This window comes from Mirounga leonina, unplaced genomic scaffold, assembly GCF_011800145.1.
Source record: "Mirounga leonina isolate KUSES-001 unplaced genomic scaffold, KU_Mleo_1.0 Mir_95, whole genome shotgun sequence".
Taxonomy (NCBI): domain Eukaryota; kingdom Metazoa; phylum Chordata; class Mammalia; order Carnivora; family Phocidae; genus Mirounga; species Mirounga leonina.
The window spans coordinates 24,295,672-24,307,703 of record NW_023270865.1 but is presented as its reverse complement, the minus strand read 5'-3'; the positions used below and the strand labels follow the sequence as shown (position 1 = coordinate 24,307,703).

The 12,032-nt window shown below is 35.8% G+C and overlaps 1 protein-coding gene across 7 annotated transcripts in view; it reads left to right on the top strand.

Moving 5' to 3' along the window:
* The window catches only part of DROSHA (drosha ribonuclease III), a 120,310-nt gene that overhangs the window by 32,836 nt on the left and 75,442 nt on the right, over nt 1-12,032 (top strand). For all 7 annotated transcript variants that reach the window (XM_034998885.1, XM_034998879.1, XM_034998880.1 and 4 more), the window contains 3 exons: nt 4,777-4,848; nt 6,403-6,484; nt 7,661-7,735. In XM_034998885.1, the coding sequence (XP_034854776.1) occupies nt 4,777-4,848; nt 6,403-6,484; nt 7,661-7,735 (229 nt within the window). The remainder of the gene's footprint in view (nt 1-4,776; nt 4,849-6,402; nt 6,485-7,660; nt 7,736-12,032) is intronic.

The window sequence follows — 12,032 nt, the reverse complement described above, 5'->3', positions numbered from 1 at the left end:
GTACTAATTTAAAACAAATTGTTTTCTTAATGGAATTTTCCATATTCCACAATATATTTTATCCTAGAGAATTTTCTTTGGAAAGTGATGACATTCTATATATAAAAATAAAATCATTCGATAATGCATATCACCTCCACCTCCAGTGTGGACCATAATATAGAAAAGAGCGTAATATTGGACTGTTCTTTTTTTGAGATATAATTGACATAAACCATCATATTAATTCCAGGTGTACCGTGTAATAATGAGTCAACATTTGTACATAGTGCAAAGTGATCACCACAGTAAGCCTAGTAACATCCAGCACCACACATAGCTACAGAATTTTATATTGGACCATTCTTAACAGTCTTTATGAAAAGGCACTAAGAGGTTTTGAATTTTGATGGTTTCTTCACTTTTTTTTTTTTTTTTTTTTTTTTAATGTCTCAGGCACGCAAACCCTTTGTTACACCAAACCTCATAGTCTCAGGGTGGAAAAGGCCATTGGAGGTCCTCTAGTCTAGCTCCTCCCACATAATGCATTTCTCTCTTTTTTTCCTCAGTCGGCTTGCAAATATAAATAATTTAGTTACCATGAAAATATTTAAAATTATCTCTTATTTCCTTGGAGGTAATGTAGATAGATCTCATTTAACTTTTAGTATCACCTTAATCAAAGAAGGAAAGCAGTGTGGCTTCAGAGGGACCAGGGTTTAAACATTAGTGAATTCCACTTATTAGCTGTGTGATTTGACCTTTCACCTCAGCCTATGATTTGATCTTTATTCTTGATTTTCTCATCTATAAGATAGAGGGATTATAGCAATCTTACTGGTTTTTGTAAAAAATAAATGAGATGACACGTGAAAAGTGTCATGGTTTTTGGCATACATGTTGGCATTTCTTATTTTGGATAAGATGTCAGACAGACCTGGGTTTGTGTCTTCTAATTCTTTTTTTTTTTTTAACCAATTCTTAATATTTATGTGACCTTGGAGGAGTGATTCTTTTGAGCTTTATTTAAAGCCTGTCAGCGCAAGGTTTGGCACTGAGAGGCTGCTAATGCTCAATTAATTGAGGTTGTTACTGTTATAAAATCAAAGATAGAACTGAAAATTGCTGGTTTCAGCATATATTTTATATAAATACTCAAATTCTTCAAATTTGAGAACTTCACTCTGTAATGGGAAGATAAGCCTCATCATTTATGTTAGAGATGTTGATAAAATAAATCGAGTTTTAAGCTGAATGTTGTACAGTTCATAGGGATTAGATCCATCAAAGGCCTCTTGAGTTTGAAATAGCCTCCCAGAAAAAGAATTTTTAAATCGCTTTACTGATCTGATTCATTTTCTTGCTAGAGAGAGCATATCAGTAAGAAGGGCATGCAAATGATGGTAATGTTAGAATCTCAACCAATCTAGTTCTGACAAGTTTTCTTAAGATCTTCTTCAATTGAAGTGGATTGAAAGCCTTGTTGGCTAAGTATAGAGCATTTGGGACCATTTTATCCTTTTATATAGCACATCTGCTACTACTTAGAATACCTGATGTTATTAAGGACTTTGACAACATAACTAAAATTGTAAAGATACGTGTATTAGATGCATAATGTCTTATCCTGTCCTCAAAAGTGCAAGAAAACCCCTGCTTTTAGATGGCTTTACATTTCCAGTGGCCTCACTGCCCTGGATTTAGCCATTCAGCATTTGAAAGTAATAGAGTTAGAATGTAGAAGTTTGGGAGGGTTTTTTGTTTCTTTACAGTAGGATGAAGTAAGAGTTAATAAGAGTTAATGTCAGTCTTCAAACAAGTTTTAAGAAATGGTAGTCATTTATATTATTTGATTGACCATTGACCCTTCAATAAATTGAGCTTGCCATATGTAGAAAAAATGACAAGTTCTCTTTGACTCTTAGAGAGAGATAAAAGTGAATAGAAAAGAAGATCTTGCTTTCCCAGATTTGTGTATCTCAGAAGGGCTCTGGTGGTATGGATGTGAGCCCAAAAGAAAATAAAGTATATGTAAGAGAAGAGCTCAAAGAAAGAATCCCCAAAAGGGATTTTAGTTGAAATGATATGGGGAAAGGACTGTTCTTGCATAAATCATCTAGCAGAATTGCTTTTGTGTGTCGTAGAAGGAATAACTTTTGCTCTTTCTTTGCCTGCCTCTTGACTTCCCAAGGGCTGGTCCTTTTTTCTTCTGGGTGCTCTCTTCTGAGTAATACAGTCTCACCCACAGGTTTTCCTTCTGTGCATCTTCTGATCCCCACCAAATCGATATTTATAGCTATGACATGGTTCCGTGCTCCACACTCACATTTCATATTGCCTTTTGGACATACCCACGTTCATATCCCCTCAAGTACCTCACCCTCAACCTATGCAAAACTGAACTTATCCTCTTCCTCGCATATTGATTTTGAGGTACTTGGGGGACACCCTATGAATTTCTTTATATTAATGCCATTGTGATTTATCTTGTCATTAGGCCAGAAATCTAGAAATTTTTCTCTCTTCTTTCTTGTCTTTCACTTCCACATCAGAATGGTCATTGTATATTTCAGTAACATCTCCCATGTTTAAAATTTGCCCCCTTGCTTCCAGTCTTCATTTGGCTCCTGGTCTATTTCATCAGACTCCAGTCTGGTCTTCTGGTCTCTTGCCTTGCAATGCATAAGGTATATGCATAAAGGAATGCATAAACCATTCCCACAATGTTTACAGAACAGCCCATTCAAAATGTAAACTATGATAGTCTCTCACTTAAAGTACTTGGGTGACTTTGCATTGCCGTAAGGACAAGCCCTTAATCCTTAATGTGGTTTATATGGTCTGCATTACATAGTTCATACTTTTCCTGTCTTAGAATCTCCTTGCTTCTCTCTCTCCATGTATTTCACTCCTGAACAGCTAAAAAACTTGGTCTTCCCTCAGCTCCCTACTTTCTGTCTTGTTAGAAACTAAACGCCTATTTTTTCCCAACTTAATTCTGGAAAATTTCTCCCCATCTTTGAAGACTCAACTCAAATGTTACCTTTTCTTTGGTTCTTTTGTACTTTATACTTTGTTGTTTGCTTTATTTGTTTTAATTGTACTTACTACATTATATACATTATATTTTATTTATACTTGCTTACATGGCTGTCTTCCTCTTTAGATCCTTACCTTTTAAAAAAGATAGAGGGGCACCTGGATGGCTCAGTTGTTAAGCGTCTGCCTTCGGCTCAGGTCATGATTCCAGGATCCTGGGATCGAGGCCCACATTTGGCTCCTTGCTTAGCGGGAAGCCTGCTTCTCCCTCTCCCACTCCCCCTGCTTGTGTTCCCTCTCTTGCTGTTTCTCTCTCTGTCAAATAAATAAATAAAATCTTTAAAAATAAAAAAATAATAAATAAATAAAAAAGGTAGAGGCTGTGGCTTATTTTAGAATAACTACGGACCTAACACAGGTTGTTAGCAAAGGATGGGTATTTAAAAGTATGAATAATATACAAATTTGGAATTCTCAAATATTTTTAAATGATTATAGGAATAAAGAACTTAAAAATAATTGTGGCCTTAGTATATCACTTCACTTTGTTTAGAACTCATTATTAAAAGTTTGAAAATGGATTTCTTCTTAAAGTTAATTATAAATTTCACTCAAATTAACCACTATCCTTAAAAGAAAAAAAAAGCACCAAAGAACTGAACTTCATTTCTGAGAAAAAGATTTCCAGTAGATGGCATTATAAGACTATTTTTGGTTTTCTTGCCATTTTTTTTTTTTTTGCTGGTAGAATTAAAGTTTGTTTCTTTCTGATTGCTGTGATTTGTAAAAATGATTACATCTATATAAAATCATCTTATGGACAGATAGAACGGCCAGAAAAGCCTACTTAACACATCTCTAGGCTATTCTTTTCCCTAGGTTGTCCGTTAAGCCACTTCAGTGACCTCACACTTTCCCTCTCATTCCTTCCTTCATTGAAAAATACACTTACGGAAAACCTATTATGCGTAGACACTAGGCTAGTAGTCTGATGGCCAAACAAGATAGATGTGGATTTATTTCATCTGGGCCTTCCTTCATTTCCACACAGACCCCAAGTGTCCGAACAGGTAATGAGAGGTGTGTACTCTAGTGACTCAGAACTGTGGTCTAGAGCAAGATTTTCCTTTACCAGCTGCCTTAGGCAAGGTACCTGATGCCTCCGCCTTAGTTTCCTCCACTGTACAATGGGGATAGTAATTGTGCCTATCTTACGGGTGTGGTTTCGCGAGTGACCATACAGGAAGCAGCACAATAGTGCCTGGCTCGGTAAGTGTTAGCTATTATTACTGTTCTTACCATGGTTGCTTTTGCTCCAGAGCCGGATGGGTGGCCTGAGTTGTGTGCACTTCAGTGACTTACGAATCTATAACTGATGGGTTGGCATCCTGCCATCACTAATATAGTTGAAGAGCTGAAGATTCTGGAAGATTTAAAAAACCTGAGAAAAAATGTTTAATTGTGATTTTATCAGTACTTTAGAGGTGATATGTTTGGTTTTAGTGGGTTCTTATGTTTGTGTTGCTGCTGCTAATGCAGTTAATTAAGCACCAGCATTATGCAGGTTTCCTGGAGAGGCCGGACTAGCTGGGTTCTTGCCATTAAAATCCTGCAGTTGTGGTCAAATCTTCATGTACAGTACTGTTAGCAGCTTGGATTCAGGTGAAACCTTCTCATTTGGTTCATGGCAAATACACATGCACTGGAAGCCTGCAGGAGGGTACTGCAGAACTGAACTTCTCATTCTTGTTATTGCAGATTCCACTGTGTAAAGTAATCAGGTTCAACATAGACTACACAATTCATTTCATTGAGGAGATGATGCCTGAGGTAAGAGGAAAGATTATTTAATAGCCCGATGTAGTTTGCTCTTTTTGCTTATTTCACACTTAAATCTTTAAACCGTTAAACTTGGCCAGCTCTGGCTATTTGCCATAGGAATGCCCCCAAAGAATGGTGTTCGCTGTTGAAAGGGTCACTGAGCTGTAGCTCTAGGAGCAAGGTTAAAATTTGGGTCATTTTTCAACTTCTTTTGACCTATTTTGGAACTTATTTCTCCTCGTGTTGCATCTGCTGATAGTAACATTACATCTATTTCCAGTTTGTTTTGGATGGGGGACAGATTCGGGGTACTGGTCGTTATCAGAGGGGAAATTAGAACAGTGAAACCGAATCTGATAACTGTTGGAATAATCTTATTCATTATCTCCAATGACAAGATCAATGCTTGGTTCATTTTTCTTCCCATATATTTACATATTTTTCCTAATTGTTTTTCATTGCGGATGCTCAGCAGCAGATTTATCTAAATATATGCAAGAGGTTTAAAATTCCAAAGCAAGATTAATGTGAATCTCAGAATGATTCATTGCCTGATCTTGAATTTAGTGGTGTCAACAAATCACACTAAGAAATAACTAGACAGCAAACAAGCTTATGCACTTAACATTTGTTGAGTCGGGGTCGATTTCCTGAGCCCCTGGCTCTTCTAGCAAACCTTGTTTAACAGTGAAGCCCTGTCGTGGAGCACTGAGGGGGATTGATGAGCATGACACACAGGCTTAGTTTGCACCTGTTTCATTCTGAGCAAGTCCTGGTAATTCTACCTGTCTTTCAAAATGAATTAAAGAGAAAGGGCCGCCCCTTCATTCCCCAGCTTAGAAGGGCTTTTTTGCTTCCTTTTGATTTTTAGGGTCATAAGCCTTCATTTGCTATTGTAAAAGTTGATGACTTCTGGCGTGATCTCACACAGGGTGATTTATGAACCCTGAGCAAGACAAGTAGGAGGAAGAATTATGAGACAAGTCTCACTTATAAATATATCATCTGTTAAACTTATTTACAGGAGAAATTTTGGTACAAAGTTTTGTAGTTTTTCTTAGCCCTCTATTTGCCTTCATTAAGAATTTGAACTTTTTTGGCACAAAAGACCTCTTTTTATGGTAACTGTAATGGTGATTCTGCGTGTGTGCGAAGGGTGGGGGTGAGCAGGGGTGGGGTGGTGGGACAAACCTATTAGAGCCCGCCAGTGTGTGTATGTGTAGTTTGAATTAAAAAAGTCCCCAGGAAATTCTGATTCTGAGATTTAATTGGTTAGAAAAATATAATGGGATTTTAATTTTTAAATTTCACATCATTTTATTTGTATGTTTGCAAGGACTGAGTTTACATTTTTGTAGGAATCCTAATGGTATTATTGCCTACTTCATTTATGTCTGAAGCCGATGAACTGTTGTAGGACAATGGCCAAACATTTTAGGAAATTACATGGTTTTAGTATAGTTTTAATGCACACTTTTAAAGACACTTGACGAGGACAAGTGAAACCTTCAGTCAGTATACATTTACAGTATTATAGTAATTTGATTTTGGTTTATTTTTCAGAATTTTTGTGTAAAAGGACTTGAACTCTTTTCATTATTCCTGTTCAGAGATATTTTGGAATTGTATGACTGGAATCTTAAAGGTAAATAACAAGATTTAAAGAGAAGTGTAATGCTTGTAGAAGAATGTTGTAGTATATATAAAAACTTCTAACAATGGGGAGACAGTTGAAATTCCCTTTATTTTTTAAATACTCAAGGAAAAGTATGTTATTCATAGGAACACTTAGTATCATTTGACATGAATAAGACCTTATAGGTCTTATTTTAAATTTTGATAAAATTTGAAAGTGTTCATTACCTAAGATTACCATTATCCATTACCTAACTGATGCCTAAGAAGATGGTATCAGTTACTATGAGTAACTACCTTGATTTATGTACATTAGGGAAAATCTCAATAGTTAATATTTTAAATCTATTGAACTTTACTGTAATAAACTTATTCCAAGATGACAGTTTATTAAAATTTCAGGGGCGCCTGGGTGGCTCAGTCGTTAAGCATCTGCCTTCGGCTCAGGTCATGATCCCAGGGTCCTGGGATAGAGTCCTGCATCGGGCTCCTGGCTCAGCGGGGAGCCTGCTTCTCCCTCTCTCACTCCCCCTGCTTGTGTTCCCTCTCTCGCTGTATCTCTCTCTGTCAGATAAATAAATAAAATCTTAAAAAAAACCCAAAAAACAAAACTTCAGTTAGCCTTCAAAACACACATACACACTTTGAGCTATATCACTTCAAAACTTGGTTCTTAGATAATTGTTCATTCCTTTGGAAGTGTTAGTATTCCAGCAGACATTGACTTACTTATTTTTAAAACAGTGTATTGATGAATGACTTTTCAAACCAAGTTTTTAATAGTATTTGTTTCTTTCCCCCCCAGTGGTATTGATTAAAATAGAAAAGGATTAAAACACAAGCATATTATATCATGCAGTAGTTCAACTATAACAAAAATCTTTATATTTTTGGACTTCTAGAAATAGTTTTACCGCATATGTCATATACGTGGTATATCCTTGGAGCCTTTATTCTCCTCTGACTTTGGGTAGTCCCTTCACTGCAGTCTTCATTGGATGTTTGTGGCAGTTATCACATGATTGATTGAACTGTTGGGGAGAAGGAGGGGTGGTGTTTTTTATGTCCCTACTTCTCCAGTGGTGTTTCTTTGTGGTTATCATAAATCTTAGGAATTAAGCCACAGTGTTTGTTTTCTGAGGCTGTTTTATTTATTTTTTCTTTCCTTTTCACTTGTTTGCTTTAGGCCCTTTGTTTGAAGACAGTCCTCCCTGCTGCCCAAGATTTCATTTCATGCCACGTTTTGTGAGATTCCTTCCAGGTAAATCTTTTGGCTTGTCAGTGACCTGGTGAGATAGTACATCTGAAAATAAGCCTGCCGTTCTCTTTTTAATCTGTAGAGACAACTTCCCACCTCAGACACTGTTAATTATCTAATTCTCAGGTCAGGGATGAAATGTAAAATTATACACCCTGATTTGTACCCCTGTGTAATTTATGGTAGCCCCGAATTAGATGAGCAACGGGACAAGTGATAAATTTTGAAAATCTACTTGATAAAATATCATGCAAGTGTTCAAAGTAACATGGAAAAATGTCGCTCTAAAAAATGCATATAGTTAATTGGAAAATAATTAGTATAAAATTTTATATGTAGTATCATTATAACTATGCTAAAAATTACTGCAATAATAGGTATATTAATGTGGTATTATTGGTTTTTTCCTATTTTTTTGACACATTCACTTTACAGTGAAAAAAATGTTATTTTCTCACTAAAATATATAAGTAAATAATTTTATTTTTTTAAAGCAGTATTTTAAGTTTTAAAATTTTTTTCAAGAGTCTAGCTGTGAAATATGGCGTTATATTTGTTTTTAAAAATGGCTGGATTTTATGAAATCTTTGGATGCCTTTTTGTTTGTAAAATCTTCACCTAAATGAATTCATCCCTAGAATCTCACTCTGGCATCTCACTTTCTGGTGACATTCCTCCAACCTCTCATGTCCCAGTCCCTCTGCTTCTACCTGAATCTTCCCTTTTCTCCCTGGGTGCAGCTACCTTTCTTTGCTTTCTCACTTAAGTCTTATGCTCTGATGTCTGTCTCTTAGCTCTGGCGACCTCAGCCCTTGTGCCAACCACCACCTTCCACTGAAATGTCAGTTCGGCCTTTTGGTTCTCAGTGATACTGGGGAAAAAACAATTTGCTGCGATAAATCTGTGGTCCACAATTTCAGCTGGGGAGCTTTTCAGAATGTAAAATGTAATGTATTGCTCACATGTCCGCAGTTTCAGGAAATCAGCCCTATGTTCATGCTCTCCTCATGCCTCTTGTCTTCCTGGAGGCTGGAGACCTTACCTCCCCTATGCCTCAGAACCCTGGTTTGTGCCTGTCAGACCTTGGTCCATTCACAGCCCGGCTTTGCTTGGGTGCCCCACTCCCTCCAACCCTACCCTGCCGCAGCTGCTGATGCCAAAGCAAGCCTCCCAAAGGCCACATCCAGTGGACACACTGCAGTTTTGGTCTATTCCCTGAGGTGGTACCTGGGCTCTTGACCCTGTCTTCTGTGTACTGAGCTCTCCTTGCTTTCCTCCTGGCTCTCTGATTTGTCTTTTGTGCCTTCTGTTTCTCATCTACTTCTAGTTTAGATTTGCCTCAAGATTTTGTCCTTGATACCCTTCCTTCAGTTCAGACACTCAGTCACAGTGACTTGTTTTTATTTTAGTATAAGAGTTACTAATATTTTTGGTATTATTGTTAATGCTTATTTCATTTGGAAAATGCATTCAGAAGCTTTTCTCCTTTGTACAGCTGGTTTTATTTTATTGAGAAGTCTATTCATGTGAATGCATCTTTGATTTTATAATGGAGCTTTAGCAGCAGACTTATTAGAAGATGGTGCTAGAGTGAGCTTGTTGAAAGCCTTTCCTTTCTCTATCTGCCTGCCTCTAGGCGTTTTATGACCAGACAAATCTCTAAGAGAAAGTGGACAGTTTTAAAATCATCTTAAAGAAAAATATTATGTCAAAGATTTACTTTGTGGGATTTGAACTCTTGCAAAATGTTTCTTATAATTATTGTAGGGATAACATTTAGGTTGTCATAAAGAAAGAGGCGTATTGATTTATTTTTAAGCAGGATTTACCTTTTCATTAGACTTCCCTTTGAAAATACATATATTAAAACACCCTGAAAGATACAGAAAAATATCTAACATATAAAATGCATTTTGGTATTAGGTGGCAAATTATGATCGATTTGTTTTTTACAGTATGACTTCATTAAAATCTTTTAGAAAATGGTGAATTAAAAAGAAAAACATTTTAATATATATTTTCATTTTTTTTCTGTATATAGGTCATTTCTACCTAGTTGTCATCATACTAATATGTGATTTGCATCCTAGTTTTTACTAATTTATTGAGCAGATGGATAATTTTAAGGAACATGGTACATAGTGCCAAATTTCTTATTAAAAGAATAGCATCAATTTATGCTGCCATGAAAAATGCATTCTTAGTCTTCACATTTTGGACCCTTCCTCTTCCCCTTCTTCACTTCTTCCTCCTTCCTTCCTTCCTGTATCTCCATGAGGCTAAGGAGTAAACAGTGTCTGTCTTGTATCAGTGCTAACATACTACTTGGCACATAGCAGGGACTCAATAAATACTTGTTTACTGACTTTATTTAATTGATCACAGTAGTGCCTTAGTTAATGATTCATGTATTTTGTTACTAATATTTTGTTACTAATGAGAGTGAATGAACTTTCAAACATTCTTTGGTATTATCTCTTATTTTTAAAAAGTAAACCTTTGAAGTATAACACAAACTGTGCACGTATCATAAATACAAGACTCAAGTGAATTTTCACAAAGTGAATATATGACTGTGTACTCAGCACCCAGATCAAGATTACCAGCATTCAAGACCCCCTTTGCAGTCACTTCCCAGCTTCTCAAGGGTAGCCTCTATTCTGACTTGAAAACACCATGATAATTTTACTTGTTGTTTAATTATAAAAACTAGAATTGTGTGTTCTTTTTGTCTTCTTTTGTATTATGTGTTTTTGAGACACCTGTTTCAGTTAACTGTAGTTGGTTCATCCTCATTACTACATAGTATTATATGTATTTAACCTATCTGTGATTAATGGACGTTTGGGTATTACCTGTTTTTGGCTCTTTCAAACAGCATACATATGTTCACCATTACCCTTGTACATGCCTTTTGGGGAGCATATATTGATGCTTTCCCATTGTGGATATTTACCTAGGAGTGGAAATTCTAGTTGTGTTTATATTAAGCTTTGTAGATAGTTTCCAACAGTTTCCCAAAATGATTCTTTTATTTTCCCTGCCCACCAGCAGTATATGGGACAGTTCAGGTTATTCCACATTCTTACCAACACTTGGCATTTTCTTTCTTTCTCATGTTGGCCATTTTGATGAGTGTTCAGAGGTATCATAGTACAGTTTTAATTTTCACTTCCCTAATGACTTATGAAATAGAGCATCATTTCATATATTAATTGACTATTTGGATATTGTCTTTTGAAGTGCCTGTTTGAGTCTTTAGCTTATTTTTCTGTTGGGTGATGTATGTCTTTTTCTCATTTACTTGTTAGGTATTTTTATATATACACCATATATGAGACTTTTGTTAGATGTATAGGTTGCCAGTACCTTCTCTGTGGATTGCTTTTTCACCATCTTAATGGTGATTTTTGATGGACAGAAATTCCTAATTTTAATATAGTCCAATTTACATATTCTTTTATGCTTATCTTGTTTATGAAATCTTTGCTATCCTAAGGTCATCAAGATACTCTCCCTATATTTTCTAGAAATTTAGATCTCTAATCTGTCTCAAAATTTGTTTTTCCAGTTGGTATGAAATATGAGTCAAGATTCCTTATTTTTATTTTATTTTATTTATTTTTTAAGATCCTTAATTTCAGTATGGATATCCAGTTGACTCTACACCATTTATTGGAAAGATCATTCATTCTTCACAGAATTGAAGTGTTACTTTTGTCCTTTATTGGCTCAGCTGTGTGTGTGTGTGGGTGTGGGTGTATGTGTGTATGTGTGGGTGTATGTGTGTGTACACAAACGATACGAAAGTGTATAAAGTAAAAAAGTAAATACCCCCTTCTAAACATGTGAAGATGAGTAGATGCTATATATGGTTTGGTTTGTATTCATTTTACCCTATATAGGGAAATTTATGCTATTTTCTTTAAGTGGGGATAGCACTAAATATGTTATACAACTTGCCTTTTTACTCAACTATTTCAGATGTCCTCTATAAAAATACATTGCCTCATTCTTTAACACCTTCATAGCATTCCATTGTATGAGTGGACATTAATTTTTATGACAATTCCTCTAGTGACAAATATTTTGGAGGTCTCTATTTTTTTTCCCGTTATGTATAAATACTTTGACAGTAGTCTTATGTGTCTCCTATAACGTAGAATTCTAGAAGTCAAATTATTTGTTAAGACAGTATTTGTAAAATGTTGCCCATTGTTCTCTAGAAAGGACATGATATGTAGCTCTAACCAGCATTTTTAGCAGTACCCTTTTTTGGTATATCTGCCAACACTGGATA